Source organism: Siniperca chuatsi, linkage group LG22 (genome assembly GCF_020085105.1).
Source record: "Siniperca chuatsi isolate FFG_IHB_CAS linkage group LG22, ASM2008510v1, whole genome shotgun sequence".
NCBI classification, from domain to species: Eukaryota; Metazoa; Chordata; class Actinopteri; order Centrarchiformes; family Sinipercidae; genus Siniperca; species Siniperca chuatsi.
Genome location: NC_058063.1, coordinates 16,678,065 through 16,704,073, shown reverse-complemented (window position 1 = coordinate 16,704,073; position 26,009 = coordinate 16,678,065). Strand labels below are relative to the sequence as shown.

The following is a 26,009-nucleotide window of genomic DNA, read 5'->3' as shown; positions in this document are numbered from 1 at the left end:
CACTGGACTGTTGACTGTCCAACAAGCATCATTTCAAAACGCTACAGCCACTTCTGGGGGAAATGAATTGAATTCATCAAATTTTGAGCTATAATTGAAGCTAAAGAATTTTACCTTCTGTAAAAATCTATTTTGTGAAATTCAAAAATAATCTTTACCCCTTGAGTTAGGATTAGTGTTACGCCAGCAATGATTTTAACTAATATTTGTTAAAATACAAGGTTTATGGTGTCAAATTCAGCTTTATAAAAATATATATCTATAATAGATAGATACATACAGAACAGAGTAAACACCTTAAGTAGTTTCTTCCAAACTCTAACTATGATCTTTCCCTAACCTTAACTAAGTACATTTGTTTGTAAACTTAACAAAAGAACAGTCCGCATATGAATCATTTTTCTAACACATATGCATATTTGAAGGCGACAACATTACAAATAACCTATTTTGTCATTTTGTTTTGTCGTTTAGGACATCTTGTTCAACATATCAGGAGGCTATTTTTTTAACCATTTTTCACACAGCTAAAACACAGGCTCTGGCTCTATTAGATCCCCAAATATTATAAGTGTGTAGACTGTCATTATTATTTTCCCAAGTCCAGTCACATAGTTTGTAATTGCAGGTGACATTTTGTGTGTGCAGAGAATAAAGGCAGTTTGTATTTTTGTTTTCTTTTTGGAAGGGGTAGGCGGATGAAGCGAGCGTACCACTTCCTTAAACACATTTCCGGGGGAAAGCCCTGTCCGTGCTCACTAATCCCGCCCATCTCAGTTGTTTCCCTCTCAGACAGTATATTTCATTCATCCTATGATAGAGAGGCATGTATACAAGTCTCAAGAGCAAGACAAAACTAGAAGAAGACCAGATCAAGACCTCTCAGGTCACAGAGTAGCTGTATTATATACAAGCACTGGTGTTAATCTCTTTTAAAAAGCAGCCCCACTTTACAACAATAACCTCACTGTCAGAAATATCATCGAAGTAAAGTATCTATTTTTTTATCATCAGAACACCGTGGAGGAAAATGTTTTTAAGCAGCCAATAAGTGTACATACACCTTTATTTGTAGTCAGTTTGTAATTAGATAATACATTAAAAGTAAATATATTCCAGGACAATATTCCCAATATTCATCTCTTAAGTGTGATCAAAAAATTCCCATGTAAAAATTAAATCAGTACAATATAAAGTATATCAGTACGTAAACATGATTTTTGACATACTTCTTCTTGTTGTCTCATATACTTGTGCGTTGGCAGATAAATCAGTAAAACCTCCTGTAAATATAAAAACAATATTAAATGTTTAACTGTAGCAATATCGGACTCACCCTTTGCTGCATGAGACTTGACACAGGGACCGAACCTTTTTGTTGCAATAAAATGGTTAAAACTCAAAACTTGTGGAAAACAAATCTCTGACACTCTCTAAGCTGGGAAGAAAAGCTGTGAGTTGCCACTGCACAGACAATAATTACCCCCCAATGTGACTGGCTGTTAACTGGCCAATTTGAACTGAACAGGAGACTCTAGACACAAACTAATACTATTCAGACCACTAGTCTTCACTTTGTTGTTTATTTTGTGACTTTGAAAGTGAATGCAAAGCTTTTTTTTTTCCACCAGAGAAACTTAAAAACAGCCAAAGTGTCAGCCCATCAGTTTCCACAGACCACGAAACAACAGCATACTGAAGTGCGCTGATCATGCGCCCTGTTACATACTGGAACAGATAACTTTCCATGAGCTGGAATTAGATGACTTTAAAAGAAAAATGACAATCTTTGGCCATGTGTCATGGGTAAATGGTAAACAAGTCAGTTAAAGAGAGATGAGTGGAATCCTGGCTGCGGTCAGTCTGCTGCCATCAGCTGGAATAATGCGGTACAGCATGTGAAGCCACTCATCCAGAGCAGAGGGGAGGGGGAGGATGGTGTAGTAAAATGACTTAATTACACATACTTAATTTACTAGCGTATGCATTTAAAAGCATTTACATTTGCTGATCTGAGTATCCAGTGTCTGGTGGAACGACACACAGAAAAGTTTTCTGATCTGATGCCTTTATCCGCAGGACGACATCAATTGTCTGTGCCATGCAAACCACTGTTTTATGATGTTACGCTATAAGGTTTGGTTAGGTTTAGGCACAAAAACAGCCTGGCTAGGTTTAGGGAAAGAATGGGTTGGCTTAATAAGCACTTGGTTAAGTGAAAAAGAGAGAGGACCACTCAGTTTATTCAGACTCAGAAAAAGCAATTATTAAGCAATTATTAACTCCAAAAATGTCACCATCAAAAACAAAGATTTTACATAATATAACTATGTAACCATCACCAGATCTTAACCAAAACTTGATAAAAAGAATATAAAATGTTCCATATCTTCAGAAAATAACAAATAGTCACTGTAATCTGGCATCTAGTGATCATTCAGGTGTTAGTGAATCAGAAAAAGGAGACAGAAAAACATGTTACTGGTCACATCCTTAGTAATCTTGTGGTACTTTGTGACTGAATAAAGCGTAACCACTTTACCTCAAATTAAAATCTGCATATTAGTAATTTCCATTTCTCTCCTCCTCAGGTTCGGATTCCTACATTTCCCAGAATTCCATTCAATAAACCCAGAGAACATATATATAGTGTAAACCTCTTCCAAAGTAAAAGACAAAGCGAGTGAATGAATAAAACGTCTGCTCCCAGTGAGCACAGTGGGTTTCAACGCTTAGAACAGATGAAATTAAACTCCTCATTATCCACCTTTTTGATCCACTCATGTTGTCCTCCTCTGCCCATGGCTCCTGACATGTTACACTCATCCATGTTTTGACCTGGAGCCCAGTTCTTATAGTTGACTACCTCGTCACTGACCCAGAACCAGAAACCCAGAGTGCAGGTGTAGCGCAGTCCCAGCCAGACAAAAGGAGTGTCGGCCTTCTTGGCTCTCTCTTGGACCCATCTCTGCTCGTCAGGTTTAGTGATGGAGACCAGGTCATTGTGGTTCTCTCTGCAGTAATATAAGGCCTCCTCCCAGGTCTTGTTTTGTTTGATCAGGATCACTTTATCTGTCATGGAAGAAATTGAGACAAACACAGGATCATACCAGCAGCTGTGTTCAGTTCATTATTGAGAACACTGCGATCCAATATGGATCTTCAATACTGATATGGAATGTTTTAGGTGCCTGCTTATATGTTTGGTGCTAATAACAAATATCTTTCAAATTTTAAGAATGTCTTGAGTAAGTGACATTTTATTTTAAAGCATGCCATGCCAGGACACAACATCTAACATAAATTTGATTAATAAAATAAGAAAGACATTTAAAGGTCCAGTGTGTAGGATTTAGTGGCATCTAGCGGTGAAATTGCAGATTGCAACCATTTGAATACTGCTCGCCTCACCCTCCCTTTCCACGCGTGTAGGAGAAACTACGGTGGCCACGAAAAACACGAATGCCCTTATGTAGTGTTTGGTTTGTCCGTTCTGGGCTACTGTAGAAACATGGTGGTGCAGAGAGGAGCGGCCTCTGTGAAAGGGAACCCGCTCCCTCTGTAGATAAAAACGGCTTATTGTAAGGTAACAAAAACACAATGATTCTTATTTTCAGGTGATTATAGACTACTGAAAACATACTTACATACAAATATTATATTCCATTTCTGCCAATAGCTCCTCCTAAATGTTACACACTGGACCTTTAAAGAAACCCCTTCTTTTAAAAGAAAATAAGAATGAAAAAAACAAACAAACAAAAGCAACAGGTGAAGCATCCAGAATCCAGATGTGAAATCCTGAGATTTGGAACAAAAATATTCATGAAAGAAATTCAACATTCATGCATAAACATTTAACTAAAATAATTATTAAATACTGTAAATTCAGATGGATTCTCTAGCTGATTCCAGTTCTGCTCCTATTGGAGAAAACAGTTGAGAGAGACCTTTGCAAAACTCACCGTCATAGCAGAAGAAGGGCTTTGTTTTATTACAATCATCAGAGTTCCATTTTCCAAATCTATTTAACACAGTCATAGCACATGTCTTGTTGTCTTCATCTTTAAATAACTCCAGATCCCAGTTTCTGAAAGAAGAATTGCTCCCATCTGACCACCTCCAGGTGTCTCTGAACAGGCCGATCCACAATTTCTCTCCAGAATAATGGCCATTCTTTAGTTCTTTTAACTGATTGAGTCCACTGACCAGCTCAGTGTGATGTTGTCTGCAGTAGTTCTGAGCCTTTGGCCAGGTCATTACGTTGTTAATCAAACTGAATTTATTATTGGATTGCTTTGTTTCTGTGGAATAAAAAGACAAACTTGGACAGTTAGAAATCCACATTTTTGTTTTTTGTTTTATGTTATTTAGTCTCATAAAATCCTATTTTCTTATTTAAAACAGGTGAAACAATAATGTGAGATAAATGATCATGCAGTTTCAGATATTTAGATGAAAGTGTTTGTGGTATAATAAGGTAGATCAGATAATTTTGTGTAAAATAAAAGAAAAATATGGCATACAGTGGTTTAGAATGATTTTTCTATTAAAAAAAGGTTATGTTCTCATCAAAAACAATTGTTAGGCAGGATGATATGCTGAGTACACGTAATGTCAATATTAGCCACATATTCTCACCATCGTAGCAGATAACTTTAAATTCATTTACACAAGGGAAATCCCTCCATTTATGATTGTCCATCCCCACACAGTTCTCAAAACCTTTGATATCATTTGGTTCGTTCGAGTCCCATTCTGTCTCACTATCATTGAACTCCACCCCTGGCAGAGACCAGTGCCAGCTCCTGTTTGGGTTGCTGTACAGCCCAATCCAGGCTTCGTCTTGCTTCACTGTAGAGTCACGGAGTCTCTTCATGTCTGTCATGTTAGACACTGTGGCCAGGTCCCTGTAATTCTCTCTGCAATACCTCTGGGCTTCCTTCCAGGACTTTTCCTCTTCAATAAAGTGGTACTCATAGAGGTGACAAGTGACGAAGGAACACTGACCTAACAACAGAGAAAATAGTAGTGTTGGAGCTGATAGCATGACAAACATCTGTTTAATAAATCAAAATCATGAGTACCCAGGTCACACCCACTACTTACACCATCCTGTAAGTAACCATCCTGAATTTAAAATGTGGCTCTGAGTCCACTTATTCTACATTTTATTGATAAGATGACAGAGCTTTCCAGCTGTTGTATGACTCCAGATTAAGTTGAAGTGATTATAGAAAAAAAATGGTAGCGGTTGTACTGTAGTTATACTGCAGTAGAGCTGGTAAGATGATCCACTTACCCATCAGAATGAGTAGAAACAGACTCCACTGCATCTTTGCTCTGTTAGATGACACTGATATTTTAGTGTGCAGTGAACAAAAAACTTGATTTTAACAGCTTGTCTTTAGGCTAAGGGACATGCACTGAAACTCTTCTATGTCCAGTAAGAAAAAATAACTGTCCAATTCCCTCAGGACTCAATGTTTAGGCAGGAGTCTAGTAAGAAAGAGGAATATAAATTAGTGGGAAGTATTCTCATCATTGCACAACAAGACTCAACATTTGTTCACATCCAGAAGTGCCCCTTTAGCCAATGGAAATGTGTGATTTGAGTAAAATACAGATAACAAAATGCACTGGGCTATTATGAATTCATTATTAAATTAATTAAATAATAATTTAATGTTCTGGGCCCTAACACACTTATTACCTTTAACTGGCGTTTCCAAAGACAGCGCTTAGGAGAAAATGCACCACCATGGCTGTCTGGGATGCTGAGGGGGTGATAACAAATACATTTTTAAGTCATCTGGTGTATTTCCCTGTTTGTAAGCCATGCAATATGTCAAAGGATAGGTTCATATTTTTTCATGTCTGTCTTAATACAATACTGACATGCACATGTACAATGAAAGAGACATTAGTCACTGTAATTGTTCCTCCTGCCCACATTGGCCATGAAGAGATCTCAGGCTTCATCCTCGAAAGTTGTTATTGTGAAACGAAGCAGGATGAAACAACACATCATAATAATGAACTGGGTTTTAACATTTTGTTTTATGATGTCATATTATTACGTCATATTTATTCATATGAAAAAGAGGAGGGAGCTTTGCACAAAGTGTAAGAGGAAGAGGTGCTAACAGCAAGCAGGACGGAGTCACAAAAAAATAAACCACATTGTTTAAAATTTATTCCACTTTTTTCTCTTATTTTTCATGTATTTATTTCATTTTGTAGCCTATACCTTTTTTGGCCCTTTGTCTTTTGTGTGTATATAATGCTCAAAGGTGCTTTTTCCTCATATTGGATTGGTGTTGTTTGTCTTGGATTGGATGGATTACTGTTTTATTTCCTGTTGTTCACACCTTTTATTATTCAGCTCATTTATCTGATGAACTCTGAGTGAAATGAGCATTGATCATGCCAAAGTTAACAAAAGATGCTTGAGCGTATTCTTTTATGGGCTACGTGTGCAATCACTACCACAAACACTATATTAAAATTAAAATTATATTAAAAATCTATTTTCAAGATGTCTCTCCAAAAGCAATGAGCCCATTTTATGCGGGATAATCAAAATAACCGCACAGCTTAATGATATGAAGTATTTCTTGGGTAATAAAACATTGAACAGCAAGTTTTACATTGTTAGAATTCAAAACGTCACTCTGACACAACAAAACCCTCTCTACACACTATTTACTGTCGTATTTATTTTTGTTATTGTGTCCAAAAAGATTTAAAAAATGCAAACACACTGTTGCACAACGTTCAGTATTACTTGAACACACAAATTTATTTTAAAAGAAACTGAATCTACTGGATAAAACATTAAACATTAAATCTCAAATAATACAGCAGAGTCTTAACTTACATTTCCTGCTCTTCTCAGCTTCACCCTGCTCTGATGTCTCTCCCTTCTGTGCTGATGCAGACTGCTCACAATAGTATATTAATCCTGTTCATACACTCTAGTTGCCACATTGACGTTGCATTTGAATATTAAAATATCAAGCTTTCAGATCTTTATCATTGCCAGGAAACTGTCTATTGTTGACAAGAATTAGTCCATATCCTTTAGGATAGTTGTAATTTAATTTAATATTATAGAAAACAAACAATATCAACGTATTAAGCAGACAAAATTTACATTACACAAAATGCAGCCTTTACAAATAGTGCAGATAAATGACATTTGAAAGAAAAGGGGTCAAAAAATCTTGCAATTTATGGGGAAAATATTGAATTTGCCAGCAATGATTTTGTCCTATTTTGATTATTTATTTCGAGGGATCCCAGATCATTATCGGCCGATATTCAGTAAAAATATGCGATTTTGAGATCGGGATGCTTTCTAGTTGCCAATCACGAAAAATGATCGAGGACGCACAGATCTTGACCTCTCCAAAATGGCGACCTGCATGCCTCCAGGACCCTGAGGTGAGCAAGAAAGATTGTGGCTGACTCCTCCCACCCTGGACACAAACAGTTTCAGACACTTCCCTCTTGCAGGAGGCTGCGCTCCATCAGGACCATAATCTCACGCCACAAAAACAGTTTCTTTCCGTCTGCAGCTGGCCTCATCAACAAGGCCCGGGACCCCACTAACACTGACTCTCATACATATTATTGTTTTTATAATTTTATATTTTTATATATTTTTATATTTGTGTTTCTTGACCTGCAGTACTTGCTTTACATTTCTACTACGTTTACTGTTTTTGCACCAAAATACCAAAGCAAATTCCTTGTATGTCTAAACCTACTTGTAACCAGATGCACAAATATAATTATATTTTCTCAAGAGGCTACATTATTAGGTTTACTGCCCTTTTAGTTTGATTCCTGGAGGGAGGATGAAGAATGATTAAGCTATATGATGTTGATGGTTGCATGTGGCTTCGGTCCGTTACTGCTGCGAAAATGGAAATACTGTATTGTGCCGTCAAATCTTACAGTAATCTACTGTTAATGTTTGTTCTTGTTTTGGGCTCCAAAAAGCATCAACATTTACAGTATTTCCCCATATTTAGGAAGAACTGTACTTTACTGTAAGAATTTGGCTGTGGCCAAGTAGCATCGGGGGGGTCCTCAACTCTTCCTCTCTTTGCTTTCACCAGGAGCTGTTGTTTAGGGCAACCGACCAAGATGGCATCCACATCATCCAAAAGATGATCTTGATGACAGTGATGCAAGTAACTGCATTGGTGTTATCTTCCATCATTGCCTATAAGAGCTCTTACTCTGTACACATATGTTCTTTGTTCAGATATGATAAAGTTTGTTAACCCACCCTTGGTAGCAATTGCACACCTTGCAAAAACTTTTTTTTTTAAATTTAACTCATTAGGTTCACGTGGCTGTTTCCCTTTGTTCTCAGGGCATTGTTTTAATTTACTGTCTCAAAATATCCATCCCTGTAAGACAGGATTCACTGGCAGTAGAAAGTGAGGACGTTCTGCTGGTTTCCTCGTATCAGCACAGCGGGGCAGTGGAGGCCACAGGTCAGAGTATCCAGCCAGGCCATGTACAGAGCACTGGGGCAGTCGCTCTGTGGCACAGGAAGGCTCCTGGAAAAACCATCACATTTACATGAACATAACAAAACAGCACAACAAGAACAAACGCTGCCCTTATTTGACCCATGATTAAAATATTACACAAGTCAAATGAGTGCACACTGTGGTTTGCAGCGAACCCACAAAGACCTAGTCCCTCACATCTCTTTCTTTTGTCTGAATCACACTGCCATGGAAATAGCCATGGTCTGGTGGCTCTTTGTTTATAATTTTGCATCCCTGTAGACATCAGATAATGTATTGTTTGCATGCTGTATTATATTTAGACACTGACTCTAATTAAATTCGCACTTACATGTCAGAAAGGAATCCTTTTGTCTTGTGGTTTAAAAACTCAAAATAAGTTAAATGATCATTATTATACACAGTTTGGCCCCTTAGTTTCAATCAAGAGAAATCTTAATGCTTCAGAATACAATGATATATTAGACAGTAGTATGCTTCCTTCTATGTTGCAGCCGTTTGGAGAAGGCCCTTAACAAGGTACATAAAGAAATGGTTTTCTGCTGTGGAAGAACTTAACAGGTCTGCACAGAGACCTGACCTCAACCACATCCAGCACTTTTGGGATGAACTGGAACTCTAGCTCTAACTGAGTCAGGCCTCATCACCCAACATAAACATTGCTACTTTTTTTTAAATCACTTTCCTCCTAAACAAAGGGAAACATCTCCAAAATATTAAATGTACTGTATAAATGTCAAAAATACCGACCACCCTCCTACTTTCTCCCCCTAGGGGGTGCAGCATCTTAAGAGGAAACTAAAATATGCCATGTGCATTAAGTATGCTCAATTTACAGTAAATCTAATGAGACTTGATGTAATATTTTCATTAATCTTTCATATCCTGATCTGAACTGATAATTTAAACTGTGTACTCACACAAGCACGAGAGCAGTGTGTTGTGAATTCCTCCGGATGATTTCATTCAGCCTCACTTTTCTCTCAGACTGTGAAGGGAGGAAATAAAAGTTAGTTAACTTACAACCTAAGGGCCTCATAGACAGAGACATTTGACAATTTATTTATTCACAGTGGATAACGTCAAAAGGAATTATGTATACACACACATACCTTAAGTTTGAAGGCCTCAAACTCTTTGTCTGATATTTTCCACGGTGTGCTTTGTCTCAGTTGCTCAACTGAGACACCTTCCTGCTGTTCATCATATAGCCTGAAGGGGGCGACACTGTCCACAAACCTACTCAGGCTGAGAAGTAGCAAGAACAAAAGGACAGAAGTCAGTTTGAGGTGAAGGAGATAAAATCTACTGAAATTACAAAAAACTACAGAAATCTAGTCTTTATCTTTGACGGTTCAAAGACCTCTTAACATTTGTAATATACTATCTTAATTTAAATATTTTGAAAATCTCAATTTCCCTACAGTAAATAAATGTCTGTTGGTCACTTATGATAAGTGACAAGTTTAGGTGAAATTTTAAAGTGAAAGGTTAAAAGCGCATTAAAAGGCCATTGTGGTGTATTTGTCTTATTTGTCATTACAGCATGTGTTTGTGTGTGGAAAAATCCATGGTGGTGTCCTCTTGAAACATACCACTCGGGGCGCCAGTGTCAGAACATTTCAAATACTGCACATGGTGGCTTTAATATTCTGTCATTTGTTTGCACATAATAAATCTACACCTGAAATTGGGTTTGTGCATGGCAGTGAAATTGAATAGTCTGTCATTATAGACTGATCCTTTCCTGTATCAGTACAACTGTTCAGTTTTCAGTGTATGTTCACTGACTTGTGACAGTGAATGCGAAAGGTTTTGCGGACATACTTCTTGGCATGTGGACGCCTCTCACTGTCCGTCATGACTGTAACATCGTTAAAATCCAAACGAAACCTCTTCAACAGAGCGATCATCCTAAAAGAAACAACAATCAAAGTCTAATCAGTTTCCACAGACCATCATGCACCTTGTGATATACTGCAACAGAAAAGTGTCCATGAACTAAGAAATCTGAAATTTTTATGTATTGCACAAAATACTGGACCATTTTACAATCCAATCTACCTGCATGAATAAATGCACAAGATTTAATATAAAAATCTGGTTTAAAAAAGATACAATTGTATAAATGCAGATCATTACAAGCCCAAATTAAATTATCCACTGGAGAGAAGAGAGAAAACCTACTCATTGCGTCCTTCCTCCATGTTTTGCTCATCTCCTACAATGAAGACCCTGACCTTACTGTGGTGCCAGCGTTTCCTCCTGGTGAGCAGGTAAGGCACCAGCAGAGTCAGACCTTCAAAGAGAAGAAGAAGAGAAATACTGCAGCTAAGAAAGAAGAGCCATGCGTATTTCTCAGCAAGCCTCTGTGTCAAGTCCACAGTGTAAGACATATAGGTTCCTCCTCCTTGTTTCCACTGACCATTATTGTAATAAATAACAGTAGTAAAAAACTAAAACTATACTGTAACATTTTTTTAAAACTGAGATATCATATTGATTATCATCCCATCCACATTCTATTATATGTATTTTATATTTTACACATATTAACAACAAGTGGACATACAACTAGTGTATTGTGCTTGTTTTGTCGTATCTATACTTGGCATAGGGCTCACCTCCATCATCAGCTATCCAGTAGACATCAATGGTCTTCTTCCCCTGGTCATTCTGAAACACTGTCTTGATCTGATCACTGTCGCCTTTATCGGAGATGTCGTCAGCTGTAACAGCAAGGGAAGGGAGAGTGAGGTGTGGGGGCAATAATTATATTTACTGAGTAATATAACAAAGTAATTATGCACTCTGAGATGTCCCAATATAATGAAATACTGTAAAGAATGAGGTGGTGGCAGAGACGCAGACACAGAGAGGGTCTAGTCCATTATTTTACACATCCAAAAAACTTTGGAGAGCATTATTGTACTAATGGTGTGGCCACTTACCAAAGGAAAAACAGAAGCTGTAATATATTGTCATTGTCTGCTGTGTGTGCGGTGCAGGAAGAGCTAAGAGGCAAAATGAATGAGTAATCGAGGAAGGGAAGGACTGTTAATGTCATAGGTTCTCACCACACTCAATGCAATTCCTTAGGTTTTAGAGTTAATGTTGTAAAGTGCATTAAACTTTGTACATTAAAAATGTAACGTGTAAAAGTGGGAGCTGGAGCTAAAATGCTTTTCTATTTACAGTTAGATGTGGATCAGTTAGGATCTAAGGGTACAGGTGGTTCTTCAAGTCAATACAACATCCTCAAAATATTGTAGTCTAATGTGTATGTGTACAGTAAGTGCTCACCTGATTCCCCCTCAGGGGTTTGCTGGTCGTTATTTTCAACAGATTCATCAGGCTCAAAGCCCTGGTTCACTGAAGAACAGACATGACATACTTCACCAGTGTTTTTTTAGTTCAATATTGTACAAATATGTCATGCTGTAGGAAAGCACACTGATAAAATTCAAAGAGATTATGAAGTCTGGATTTCTAACCTTCAAAATCAAACTGATCAGAGATATCCAGCCCATCCATCATCCTCAAGATACACAAACAGTAGTTGGAGTCAAAGGTATCACTAGAGAAAAGAAAAGCAAGAGAAGAAGAGACATTGTAATACAAATTATTGTTGTTAATTATCAACAACAGATTGCATATTTTTGTTTTTTCTTTTCTTTTCTTGCCACATTGTCAACAACTTATTTTATTAAGGCAGCGTTATACACTCAGTTGCCAGTTTATTAGGTATACCTAGCTAAAACTAATGCAATTTAATACAGCAGTCTTGCAATATATCCTCCCTTCATGAAGTTTATAATACTCAGTTTTTGTTGAAACTGTTTTAGAGAGGTGTCGATTCAACTGTATGGTCATTTTGGAGGATGTAGTTTGTGGTGCTGTTAAACTGTATTGCGTAATACTGGCATGTGTTTATATTATTTTGCCCACCCCATTTATATCAATGAGTAGTCTAAATAACAGCATTTTTAAAATGTGCAATATTTCCTCACACTATAGAGAACTGTATAAACTTTCAATGCCAGTAAAACTGAGATATTTTTTTTTTCCTTTAACTACACTACTTACTATATGGTGTTGGTATAATCTTCAATGCTTTCAGGGGAACTGTCCCTCCAGTTTGCCTTAAAGCCCAGGACCAGAGTGTTGGGCTTCAGCTTGCCAAGACCAGAAGCCTTGAAAAAAATATTGAATGAGAACAAAAAATATATTTAAAGTTTTAGGGTTCATAAAATACAAATAAAAACACACTGTAAGTAGAAATACTATATGGGTATAGGTAGTTCCAGGATGATCAAAAGCTCTACTGAAAGTAATGTTTAGCACCCAATGGATGATGTGTCCTGACAAATAAATGAGAAGAGATATAAATAGGAACATACAGAAATTAATGTCAAAAATATAGAGCCATCTGTGGGCATTGAAACAAACTACTTGCCATCAGCCAAAATTGCTAATCTGACACCAGATAAATTCCCCGTAAATGTGCTTTGTACAATTGAAGCTGTAGTTACTTCCCACAGATAAACACATGCAGCTTCTCAAATAAGAGATGTTTTACCTGTAGCAAGTGTCGAGCTCCAACTCTGAGGCCATCACTGGTGAAAGGAGTATAAAAGGAGCGCACCTTCCTCTTGTTCATCCACTTCACCAACCAATCTGTGGCGTCATGTGGTCGAGTCTGCCTGTCCTTCTCCTAAAGGAGTCAGGAATTCAATAATATCTTTAATGACATAAAAGCAAGCTAAAGACATTCAACATGACCAGTAAAACATGTCTGATGAAATGATGCTGTAAGGATGGTTTCTTTAATACAAGGATATAAATCATCTCTCGTATTTTCCTTTTGGGAACAAAATTGTTGAGACTGACCATGAGTATGTCTCCACAGATCATGAGGCTTATATGTTTGGTGAAGGAGCCAACAAAGTCCACCAGGGCTGGTCGCTGGTTTGGTGGCCCAGTCAGGACGAGACATTGTGGTCTGAAAGAAAACATTGATGAGGGACAGTCACTGTGTGAATCAATACTATCACCACTGATAATCACTCTCAAAAGATAAAATGTAAATACAGGATTATTCTACCAAATGAGAAGTATGAGATCAAATATCAGTTAAAAAATGGATAAGACAAATACTATTAGAGAGAAGTCTATATGCTTATACAGTATATTGGCTTGGTGTTTTACACCAATGCTGCATTCACTGTTGATGAGGTGACAGAGGTGATATTAGCATTCAAATGCGAATAACTCATGATCTCATGCAAACATCAGCTGACATGTGATGGGGGGATTATCGATGCATAATATGATATATTTCTAGTCACTCACCTAAAATTCTTGACATGATCCTCAACACCAGACAGAGAGACAGTGTATGACAAAGCCATGTTATATGTGCCTGCCTGGACTGATGAACCCCAGTTTACCTCTGTGGATGTCAAAACACACACAAGTGAGGTGACTATGAAAGAACCAAGAGACAAAACTAAGAAAGGGAGAAAAATCATACAATTCTGACATATTCCATTCTTTAATCGAGGCCGTAATATAATTTGTTTTGGACTCACTTGGCTTGTTGTAGTTGATGTATCCAAACAGGAAGAAGATGATGCAGAAGGTGGTGAGAGCAGCCCACCAGGTAAACAGGAACATCAGCACCACAGAGATCACTGCTCCAAACAAAGCTGTCCATTTACTGTAGTAGTGAAATGACGGCCTCCAACCTAAAGGGAAATAGAGTTGGCATAACACATAACCTCTAATCACACATAGCTACACCTCTGTCCAATATGGCAGCTAGAGGGCAAATGGCTTTAGTCATTTGATGACTTTGCATTTTAAAATACATGTTGAAAAGCTTGGAAAAAAACAACGGGCTATTTGATTTCTTAACCCAAATTCCATGTGGTCTACTGTATTTCAATGTGCAAGGGAGGGAGAAATCTTTTAACTGTCCCTGTTATAAAAAAAATACTGTGGTCATATTATGCTTTTTGGCTTTTTCCCTTTCCTTTATTGTGTTGTATGTCTTTTTTACGCATGTAATAGGTTTGCAAAGTGAAAACGCCTGAAGTCTACTCCAAAGGAAGTTACCCTCTCCCACAGAAAAAACACTGCTCCTGAACTGCCTGAAAACAGCTCGATTGTAGTCCACCCTTTACTTCTGTAACATATCTGTCACTATGTAACATGCGTCATAATGCATGAATTGAGCAGTTTCCACAAGTACACCTAAATATGAAATTAAAATAATGTTGGATACCCTCTAGGCAGTCAATGGCCATAAAGTTATTACTGTGATGTAGAGACAGAGCATAGTTAAAATGTTACCTATGAAAAATAAATTTGTTACAAATTAATAACTTAATTAATAGCCACTCTTAAACGTCTTGCTTCAGTCTCAGTTGTGAAGCTGGTTCAGGTTGTTGGAACATGTTTGGCTAAACCAAAGCCAGTTACGGCTGAAGCAGCTCTGTTTTGAATCACGCTACCTTGCTCGTCAGGACCCGCCCTACTCTGCTTCTGATTGGCTAGTAGTCCTTACCTAGGTACTACATGTGCAACTCCCAACAAAAATTTAATAGAAGTGAGATGCCTCACTTGGTAGTTAAAACGGAGCGTTCAAGACACAAGGTGAAAAGAGGTGCTGCAGCAATGTGCAGTATGAGCAAAAATATGGTGTTTTTGAAAATTAAACCATGTAAACCTATCCTGCTACAACACCAAAATAAAATTATGAACGTGAAAATGAGCATAATATGACCACTTTAAACTAAAAGAGAAAAAATACAGGCTGGACAGGAAAGGTCATATGGGTCGTTTTGGAAGGCAATGACAAACAACCAATTTTGTCATTTAGCTTGGAGGACTTGTGTGTAGTGTTGTGTGTGAGCAGGTAACTCACCAGGGGAGTTGGTGATTGAGGCATGAAAGCAGCTGAAGTTGATGAGGCAGTAGGAACACAGGAAGAAGTTGGAGATCAAGGCTGCGATGGTGTTCAGTTCAGCTGTAATGATACAGGCGAGAGAAATCAAAAACACATTACAAATCCAGAGCTAGATAAAGGTAATCACAAACTTATGAAAACTCCTTCAGCTGTTTTCTCTTTACCTAAATATTCAATTGTTATAACAAGAACAAAAACACCTTTTTGTGAAAAGATTAGCAAATCAATAATTCCAATAACAAACAGTGACAGCATTAGATCACACCTACCAATGAGAATGAAAGCCACAGCAATGATGTAGCAGAGAAAATAGGCCCGGAATGGCTCATCATTTTTCCCATAACCCTTTGCAAAGAATCCAATGTACGGGTATAGGTTGTCTCTGCACAGACACTGGCAGATAAAGCAGAAAATATAAGCTTCATATGTATACCATTTTTATTTTGTAAATTTGTAACTTTCTTGCATGCTGTTGCCCTTTTGAGAGGTAACTGAAACCACAGCAAACATGGCAGAGCTGTTATGGATGGTGGTGTAATTTCATTCAATCATTGTGAAAAAGAAAAAACAAAAAGAAAAAAAACAAAAAAACATGGAAAAGCCAGCCACTGTTCCGCAGGTAGGACATTAGTACTATGCAGAACCTTGACAGTCTGCCAGTACCATAAAAAGCTACATGAATATGGAATTTTAAGACATTATCAGTAGATTCAAAAGCAGTCTGGCAGTTCAACAATATAATAAATCCTTACAACAGTCACACAGTCTTAATTTAGGTGGAAGTGTTAAATGGTCAATGCTGTGAATTTTTTCAATGCGTCAAAATACACACATGGAGTGAAAAACTGGGAAATGTTTTCGACTTTACTTGGTTTTTACCCAGCAAGAAAATATTTTTCTTGCTGCATTTTTCTTGCTGCATTTTTCAATAAAAGAGAATGGAGAACATCTTTATACACAGAAAATGTGCAGGAGGATACATTAACCATTTTTAAATATGTATATTATGTATAATAGAGGAAAAAGTGCAACTCCCCGCTTATCAAAGCTAATTGTTTATTCGTGTTTGTTTTATTGCTTTTTTCAAATACAGAATTGTATATTTTTGTTAATAAAAATACAGTTTACTGTAGATAAATGTGTAAGGCATTTTAACATCAGGGTGTGGCTGTGGCTTCTCACCTGAAAGACTTTAGGTGCGGACACGAGGAAGCCGAGGGCAGACGACAAGCTGGCTGCAAAGACACCAGCAGTAATGAGGTAGGAGAAACCTGAAATTTGGCCCAGTACCTGGTTGGAATAGTCATCATTAAGAAGGAGTATTTACATTATCATATATCATGAAACAGTTATGAACAGAGGTTTGTGAACACAGATTGTTAACATCAACATTTAAGGAAAACTGGCTCATTTTACAAACCCAGTGTAACAGTTTTGGATAAAAAAAAGTTGTCATAGTTTTATTCCATGATGATTAAAGCCCTTCTATATTGAATGGTACCTTTGAATTGTTGGCCAGGCCATATTCACAAGACTGTGACTGGATGCACTCTGTGAAGTTCCAGCCCAGGTTACATCCCAGACCCACACAGCCGTCAGTGATGTTTCCAGTCAGAATGTCATTTATGTTACCAGAGGCGTCCCGCACCACACATGACGCTGGAGGAGAATGACGATGTAAATATTATACTCATGGTGTAATGTGATAGATAAGATAAGTTGGCTGCCAAGCAGGGAATAAATGAAGTACTCTTCAATGATTGTTTTTCTACTGGATTTGATTTTCTGGCAACATAGCTTGTGAATGCACTGCTTTTCTGTAGTTGGTTCTCATATCTCGGATAATAAAGTGCTTAACAGTTTTCTAACACTGTATCCTAAGCAAATCACATTCAGAAAAATGCGATTACCCAGTCCAAGGGGATGGAAATTTGTCTTTGACATTGGGTTTGTGTGTCAATATATCAGCCTACCTATGGATCTGAGAGGACTCACTATCAGCTCTTATCATGTGGTGTGTCATGCTGTAATTATCATCAGCAGAATGTGTTTTTTGATGCAAGATGGAGAGTGTAAACTGTGCAGAGAAAAATGTAAAAAAAAAAAAGTTAAATTTAATTAGTGGTGCTTCCTGTTGCTGTCTGTGTTGGTGTTCTTTCTGTATTTGTGTTTATTTGAGTTGACAACATTTTGGGTCTACTGGCTTTTCCAATCAGGGAATGAGGATGGGGCTAAGCTCACACACACACACACACACACACACACACACACACACACACACACACACACACTGCGGACAGCAGAGCAGAGAGGCCACGTTGGAGATAGTAAACCAGGTGAAGTGAAGGTAACGTTTTACTCAAGTTGGCTAGAACTCGAGTAAAAAGCAGAAAAAGTAGAAAAGCAATATTTCCACCTGCTTTGTCCATAGTTGTAGTTGTTACAACCACAGCACGCTTGTTTGAAATACTATAATTCTAATAATTTTGGAAATATATCCAGACATATATAGTGGCTGCTCTTGCAGATTCATAGAAAACTGGACTATTGGTCTTGGAGAAGGTCTGCGCTCTGCGAGTGTCCTTCTAGGTATGAAAATGAATTTAAGCATGTCGAGTTTGGGTACATTGTCCACAAGGACATTTTACATTGGGATCAAAATTTTGCACCCATGAAGACCTCTAGTAAAACACACACTACACAAATATTACAAAAATATATTGAATAAATCAAAAATGGTGGCTGTACTCAAAGTAGCAAAGTGCAAATATCTGGAGGTGTTCATGTGCAAGTCCTTCACTGATTGTTTATAATATCAATGGCAGCTGAAATTAATGATTTTTTTGGAGGTGTTTGTCCTGGCCAGAGGGACTTTATACCTTGATGAGGTATGACAAAGTTTTTAAGGGTCCTGTGTGATGTAATAAAATGTTGATGTCATAAACTGTCACATCTCTCCTTTTTTTACCATGTCAAGCCCACCAACACTCTCACGCTCATGCAGTACACTGATGACACTGCCCTTAATATGAGTGATAAACATCTCCGGCTCCATGCCTCATGGATCTCCTCCAAACTATCTAGCACCTCAAAGAATCCCTACCAGTTCAGATAATTAAACAAATGAGGAGCAAATTCATAAAAATAAAAATGTTAAATGAGTAGCTTACCAACAGTTACAGAAATAACTAGATAGCTGAATGTAGTCCAGCAAATGGCTCCGAGAGTGCCTTTGGGGATAGCAGTAGCAGGGTCCTGCAAAAGGAAATAATACACAAGTCAACATTCATGTAGCCCTTGCTGGTGGCTGTGACGTAAGAAGTATCTCTCTGCTTTCTTTCTCTTCATACTTTGAGGTCTCCAGATATGTTGGCTCCAGACAGGATGCCGATGGCGGAGGGGAAGAAAATGGCAAACATCTGGAAAAAGTTGCCTTCAGCTCCTCTCCAGTCTGGTTTCAGGTTTGATATGAATATCTCACCTGGTGACAGGCAACAAAAACACTAAGGTTAGGGGACATTTGTCGTCATGGTTACAATAACAACCACGTGTTTAAGGTTATGGAATGATTGTGGTCATGCTTAAAAAACATGGGAAATGAACAGCGGTCTCTTGAGTTAAAGTCACCATCCATCCAACCATCCACCCCGACCTCCCCCCTACACAGACTTTGTTGCTCTACATCGCCTTGTGTCCCCCTTTGCTCATGTCATAATTATTACGACCGCTAGAGGGCTTTGTCACTTGAATGTAAATATATGTCATTTCGGGGCACTTTCTGAAACAACAGTCTCTTTCTCTGGTCAAATACTTAAAAAATCTTTATTGCAGGTACTTTGGCACAGATAATCTGTTTAACCTTATCAGTGAAAAGAATACCCAGAGTAAATTAATTTAAACTGCTTTTAACACAGATGTTATGCACTCATGAAATTGCATTTCAGTTACAATTGTTTCCTTTTCATTTTATTTGAAACCAGTAATAAAAACTGAAAATAGAAACTGGGGATACAATGCAAAAAAGTTAAACTACAGAAAGTTTGAGCTACAAATTATATTTTTTCGTAATCCAATTTTGCCCTGATTTTTGCATTTGTGATTTTTCTCAACAGATTGACATGGTTTTAATAAGCGCAGAAAAATTCATTTTTTAAATTATGAATTGAAACAATGATCCCTACACCAAGTAAATGATGGTGACTTATTCACACAGTTTTTGTATTAAAAGGCATTAGTTTGTCCTGAGATGCCTGAACTCACTGCGGTATCCAAAGATGCCCTGGGCCTTTTTCTCTGGACTGGGAGGGATGAATGTGCCCACAAAGTAGTTGGTAAACGAGACCATGAGAACTATAAAGAACAAAATCTGGGCCTGAGAGAGACACATTAGAGAGAAAAAGGGAATAGATATGATAGAGAGTAAAAGTTAGAAAGAGATAAGGAGATTTACTGGACAAATCCAGCAAATAAAGTGAGATGTGTCAAGATGCTCACCTTGGACTCCCATGCCATTCCAGCCAATGAAATGAACAGAAGACAAGTCACTGTGATCACGCCCACAATACGGACATCATTGATGTTGTCGACCATGACGACACCGAACTCCTACATTAATACAACCAAATAATTCACACATACATAAGAAACCAAACGAAGTGTATGTATAAAGATTAGGTTGGGTAAACGTTAAAGTCAGGAGTCGTAGGACGAAGTAGGACCTTCGCTTAACAGTTAAAATGTTTTTGAGTTCAAAGTCATATTGCATAGGAATATAGGCATAGTATATATGCTTTTACAATACTGATTTATTAATTTCAGGTTGTCAAATTATTCTAGACCGTTTACAAAGGAAGAAATGTGTTATGTTATGCCAAGTAGAGAGCTAAAATAGTCAAGTGAAAACATAACAACCGTGTCTTATCAGGGATTCTTGCCTTGTCAAATATCTAGATTCTTAAGTTTTATGTAAAACAAACTATCCATCTTTAGAGTGCTGAAGTATAATAAGTACCTGCATTAGATCACAGACCACCTCTGCAAAGCCAACAGTGTTGAGGGCACAGGCCAGAGCATTGGCGAAGGAAAGGACCATCCCGATTGGCCCACCAATTTCAGGACCCAGGGAGCGGGAGATCATGAAATATGCCCCACCTGAATATTATGTTCAAAGACAAGGTTGTTGATCATAAAATACTGTAGATACTAAAAATCAGAAACCATTTAGATACAAATTATAAGTCATTTTGTGGAAAGCATTGTTGACTTGTGCAGCTAAAAGAAAAAAATGTATTATTATTTTAAATTTATGGTTTTTAGCAGGGCAGGAAAATTTAAAAAGCAATATCTGAAGAAGTACTGTATTATACATTAACATATGTATTTCCTTTGTCTTCAAACTGTTTGAGATAAAATACAAGTTTCAATTCTTAAAGGCCCAATCAGTTATTTTTAAAAGTCCAAATGATAAGTGTATCACATGTCTAACACGTGAAATAATTTTCATACACTAGATAAAATCAGTACATTACTGTAGCCATCCTTGTGTATGATGTTTTTAAACCTTAGTTTGAACCTCCCAGTGCATAACTTGATTTTGAGACACAGGATGTGACTGACCTGAGATCACCCTCCCGTTGGTGGCGATGGCAGAGATGGAGAGGGCAGTTACTGAGGTCACCGTCATAGACATCAGGATAATAACCCAGGTCAACACTGAAATGAGATGAATGAAGGTATTCATCATTACTATATAAATATTGTTGGGTATTTATTTTTAGGTTTCGAGGCCTGCTTCTCCATCCTAGCAAGAGAAAGGTCTGTTTCTGTGATTGGGGGGTGGGTGAGACACTGATCGGCATCAAGTGTGACTTGAATTGTCAATACTGCATAAAGGCTGAAATGCTTTTACTATTTCATTTGCTTTCAACCATTATGCATTTCAGGGAATTGTCATTTCCTTTTCCTTAACTTCAGGTTTTACCCTGCACCTGACATAAAGCTCTACCAGCAATGTGCACACACTATTGTCATGCAACATCATGTATAAAGGTAAATCAATTAAAGTCATTGAGAGTGAAAGCATGCAATGGAGTGTTACAGCCACAAAACAGAGGAATGCAAGAGACTAATGAATGGAGGGATGAATGAAGTGATAACTCACAAATGCCTGCTTGAGAAGTGATCCACGATAGACGGAGAAACAGGATGACTCCCCAAATATTCAGCATGCAACGAACCTGTAACAAGAGTATAATAAAAACAGCTCAGTAGATTGTTTCATATATCATGTGTTAAAACAATCGAAATAACCAGTGTATAAAGCTTTTGTCCATGTTTTGCAGTCTGTATGTACACTCAAATACAAACAAGCTTCGCTCACCATGACTCCAATCACCCAGCCAAATCTAACTGGAGCTTTCTCCTGCGGAGCTTGTGACTCTTCATTCCCGCTGTCCGAGACTGACAGACTACTAACTCTTGGGTCTGTGGTGGTGTTTGCCACGTCGATCGCCTGAAAAAATACATTTTATACAAAAGAGACATTGCAGGGTTCTAAACTGCATTGTACAATAATGTAGTGATAACTTTAATTTGATAATGAAATTAAAGGAGATTCAGCGGACGTCTTTGTCAGTTTCAATTCGCTAGTCATCAGCTTCATAGTCTACAACATGAATAACTGATTGTAACCACTGAACACTGTAATCTTGTCAGCAGACTTCCCAAAATTAAGGTTAACGCTACTACAAATCTTTACTCTGTTTGTTTCGACAAGGTTACAGAGCAGACATGGCACATATATATTTGAATCATATGTTTAAGTCTGAACAACTAAAATAGCCTAATGATACTGAATGCAATTTAGCCCCTACCCCAAATATTCAAAAACCTTTGGAATTGACAATGAATTAGTAAAAATATAATTATATATATATATATATAATCAACTAATTTTGATGTGATTGTGACACGTATACTGAATAACAACTAATGACCTTTGACCCTGAATATTCAGTGCTATTTCCAGTGGTGGAAGTATTAGCCTAAGATCTAAGTAATCCTAAGTAACAATACCAAAATTTTAAAATACTTCTGCATTCAAAATTTTACTTAAGTAAAAGAACGGAAGTATTATCAAGAAAATGTATAAGTATAAAAGTAAAAGTACTCACTATGCAGCCAAATGGGCTCTGTTGGTGTTACATTATTATATCATTGATGCAGAAACATGTAAGATTTAACATTTAATATTGTAGCTCGCTGCAGTAGAGCTAATTTTAGTCATTTCTATATGTTTATTGTTGGACTGTTATATACTGGTAGTTTAATTTACTGTATAACAATTAATTGCATTTTATATTCTCATTATAGGTTTTAAAAATCTTTATCTGTAAAGAAACTAGTGACTATAGGTACCTAATAATTGTAGTGGAGTAAAAAGAATTTCCATCCATAATGTAGTGAAGTAGAAGTATAAAGTAGCAAAAAATGATGACACTCAAGAAAAGTACAAGTAATTTAGGATTGTACTTGTACAATACTTGAGTAAATGTACTTAGTGACTTTCCACCACTGGCTGTTTCAAGAAACTTACTATTTCAGTTGCATTCAATTTAATGTTTTTGAATTACCTACTTTTTACTGTGATCTGTACTAACTGTTTGTTTGCAAAGAATATTGTGCACACTTTCTACAAGGTAATGAAGACTATAGACTATATTAATAATGTACTCTGTATTCGTTCACGGTTTGAGAGGCAAGAATCCGCTAACTGATGCAGCTTGCAGTGAGATGTGGTTCCCAGTGGTGGAAATCTTACCTCAAATGATCTGCGGAGAGTCTCAAGAGATGGTCGGCTCCTTGACTGCTGGCGTGGCAGTGTGCTGGCATAATGCTCCAGCTGTGGCACCAGGTCCAACGTGCTGTAGAAGGAAGATCTCCGCAGTGCCATCCTTGACCCCTGGTGCTCTGATTCGCTGGTAGATAGGAAGTCCAAGTAAAAGTGTTATTTTAAATAAACAGAAAAAATAAAGGCAAATATTGCAGTAAATGCTGAAGCTAATTAGTAATTGTCATGAGCTGCAGTTCCTTTACTGGCCACTAGATGAACATGCTGAAAAATCTACCATCATGATGTGAAGTTCAGTGTCATGTTTCGAATTCAGGCCTTTATCACATATTATCACTCTCTCCATTTCACGAAATGGCTTGTCTTTCTCTGTGTACCTATATCTAATGATGCAGGCATAAAAATAACCCATCTACATGGTTTCTGGTATAAATGCCATCAATTAATTCATTTATTACTTTGTTTGATTCATTTCATTTTGTTAGTTTCATTTGAGTCAGCCTGTAGTGTAAGACAACCAGGATTTAATTAAGTTAACATTTACATAGCATGTATAATAAATTCTTAAATATGGAATAAAGGATATACCAGTTTTGCCAAAGTGGGCCATTATTGAAAGAAAAACTTTAAAAATATGATTTGGAAAGTGGAAATGAACACTAGAAGTTAGCAACACAAACCTTGAATCCACGTCCGAGACGATGATGGTTGGAGGATTTTGGAGGTTACCATCTTGTTGCTGGCTGCCGGCGTCATTATGGTGTGAAGAGTATCTGGGAGGCCTTTCCTTATTTATTGAGAAGCGGACACTAGGGATAACGCCCGGGACCAATGCGTCATGCTTGGATGTCAACTGCCCCATCAGCACGTCTTACCGATTCCTATGGGGGATTTTTTTCTTTTTTAAACGATGTATGAGATACAGAAATGATTGTCACCAATACTAAGAGATTATCAATTAACTGAAGAGGTAATTATGTGTATTTCTTTAATTGCTAATGCTCAAGATGCCACATTTGTCCTCTAACAGTAACCATGTCTGTAACTAACTGTTACTGGTTACTGGTAATTTTCTGTGGGTTTGTCACTATGAGCAGCTTCTTTCACAATACATATACTGCAGTCATTTGATTGTTAAAAGAGTACTCCAAAGATTTAACATTGCACTTCTGGAGTAGGCTAAAGAGGTCTGGTAAACTCACTTCTTTCTAATTCCACACTCCCAGATTTTTTTCATTTTCAAACTTGTAGTCCCCAGCTCCAACACCGCTGACTCAAGTGACATCACTTGAGGCTATTTATCAGATTTCACGCAGCTCCCTTTGGAGCCACAAAAGGCTTTATACAACTATTTTCACATATGCAGTAGTACTCCCCAAGACCTGTAAACAGACTTTGATATGTAAAATCGGTGAAGTTCCCCTTTTATTAAAAAATCATCAGTGCAGCTTTACAATGTAAATATTCTCCACTGTAACCCTTGGTGCATTATAGCAGTTAAATGTTTCATTTCACTGATATTGATTCATACAATTAAAAGGAACCCCCATTTGACTAATTACAGATGCAGACTGGTAACTGATTCCTTAGAAGTCTTGAATGCAACAGCAGTGTGTGGGAGTCGTCTTTTCAACAAGATACTGAGCTTGTCTATGCACTTGCATTAGAAATAGTGAATGTGCAAGTCTTTTTTCTAACCTGCTAGACAACCTTCAGTATAACAAAGGATCATACAATAGGCTATGGTTTTATTATGTGAGATTTTCTTGTAAACATATTATTTCTTTCCAGTGAGACCAAAACACATTACTGCCACAAACTGTTGCAAATGTATTTAACCTAATATATTGGTCATCAAGAGTGCAGGTTTGGTCTCAACAGTGGTAAGGACACAACAACCATCCCCTACCATCCTACACAAAAAAAAAAATTCTCGGCATGTATTGATGATTCAGTTCAGTTGATGAGTTAGATGTCAAATGCTAAAAGGAAAGTGATAAACACTGTTACTGTTAGTATCAACAGTAATAAAAACCAATAAAACTCACAGCAATAACCTGAAATTCCTCCAGTCACAATACAAGTTTTAAATGTGATTAAACCTTTTAATGATTCAGATATGTGAAAACATTTAAGTACTATACCACTTAGTAGAGAATGTAAAGCATACTCACAAGATGTTTTCTATTCCAGATGGATTAGCGGTTGTCAACAGAAGAATATGTTCCTTCTTTCATTTCACACTGCGACTCTATATTTATACCTTCAATGAGGTAGGGGACATCACCTCCTTCCTCAGCTTCCTCCCTCCCCCTTACACACACACACACACACACACCTTATCATTGTGTACATAAAAAAAGATCATTGTGCTTCTTTTTGATGCATGATCTTGTAGTTTATTCCAGATATTCTGTAATTTGAAATTAAACAAATGACTCAATTTATGATAAAAAAAAATCTTGAAACAAATCACACACTCATCTTTACATTATTATCATTTTCACATAAACTAAAAATACAATATTTGAATCTTAATGAAACATTTTAACAGATCTAAAGTGTCTGTTGACAATATGTTTACCAACATATACCCAGGTAACCTCTTATATTTTCTGTTATCGATAGTGTCTGGTAGCTG

General features: G+C 37.3%; 1 protein-coding gene across 1 annotated transcript; it reads right to left on the bottom strand.

Annotated features, from left to right (window-relative positions):
- Positions 1-5,338: 5,338 nt before the first annotated feature.
- LOC122870594 (solute carrier family 12 member 3-like) lies at positions 5,339-25,603 on the bottom strand. Its single transcript, XM_044184903.1, has 30 exons — positions 25,543-25,603; positions 24,049-24,249; positions 23,339-23,495; positions 21,899-22,030; positions 21,680-21,755; positions 21,136-21,231; positions 20,531-20,670; positions 20,014-20,124; positions 19,780-19,891; positions 18,870-19,000; positions 18,690-18,774; positions 17,021-17,178; positions 16,702-16,809; positions 15,789-15,912; positions 15,478-15,579; positions 14,141-14,296; positions 13,902-14,001; positions 13,440-13,551; positions 13,129-13,263; positions 12,636-12,742; positions 12,044-12,126; positions 11,853-11,921; positions 11,174-11,278; positions 10,737-10,848; positions 10,377-10,463; positions 9,662-9,797; positions 9,470-9,537; positions 6,881-8,576; positions 5,714-5,777; positions 5,339-5,499 (listed from the first exon to the last, which is right to left on the bottom strand). Exons 2-28 carry the CDS (start codon positions 24,228-24,230, stop codon positions 8,438-8,440), a joined length of 3,123 nt encoding a protein of 1,040 aa, XP_044040838.1. The 5' UTR covers positions 24,231-24,249; positions 25,543-25,603; the 3' UTR covers positions 5,339-5,499; positions 5,714-5,777; positions 6,881-8,437.
- Positions 25,604-26,009: the final 406 nt, after the last annotated feature.

Coding starts and splice junctions, on each gene's coding strand:
- LOC122870594 (XM_044184903.1), bottom strand. CDS start 24,230: ATGGGGCAGTTGACATCCAAGCATGACGCATTGGTCCCGGGCGTTATC. Junction 19,892..20,013: donor GAATGGCATGGGAGTCCAAG/GTGAGCATCTTG, acceptor TGTCTCTCTCAG/GCCCAGATTTTGTTCTTTAT. Junction 10,849..11,173: donor CTGGATAGCTGATGATGGAG/GTGAGCCCTATG, acceptor TTCTCTTTGAAG/GTCTGACTCTGCTGGTGCCT.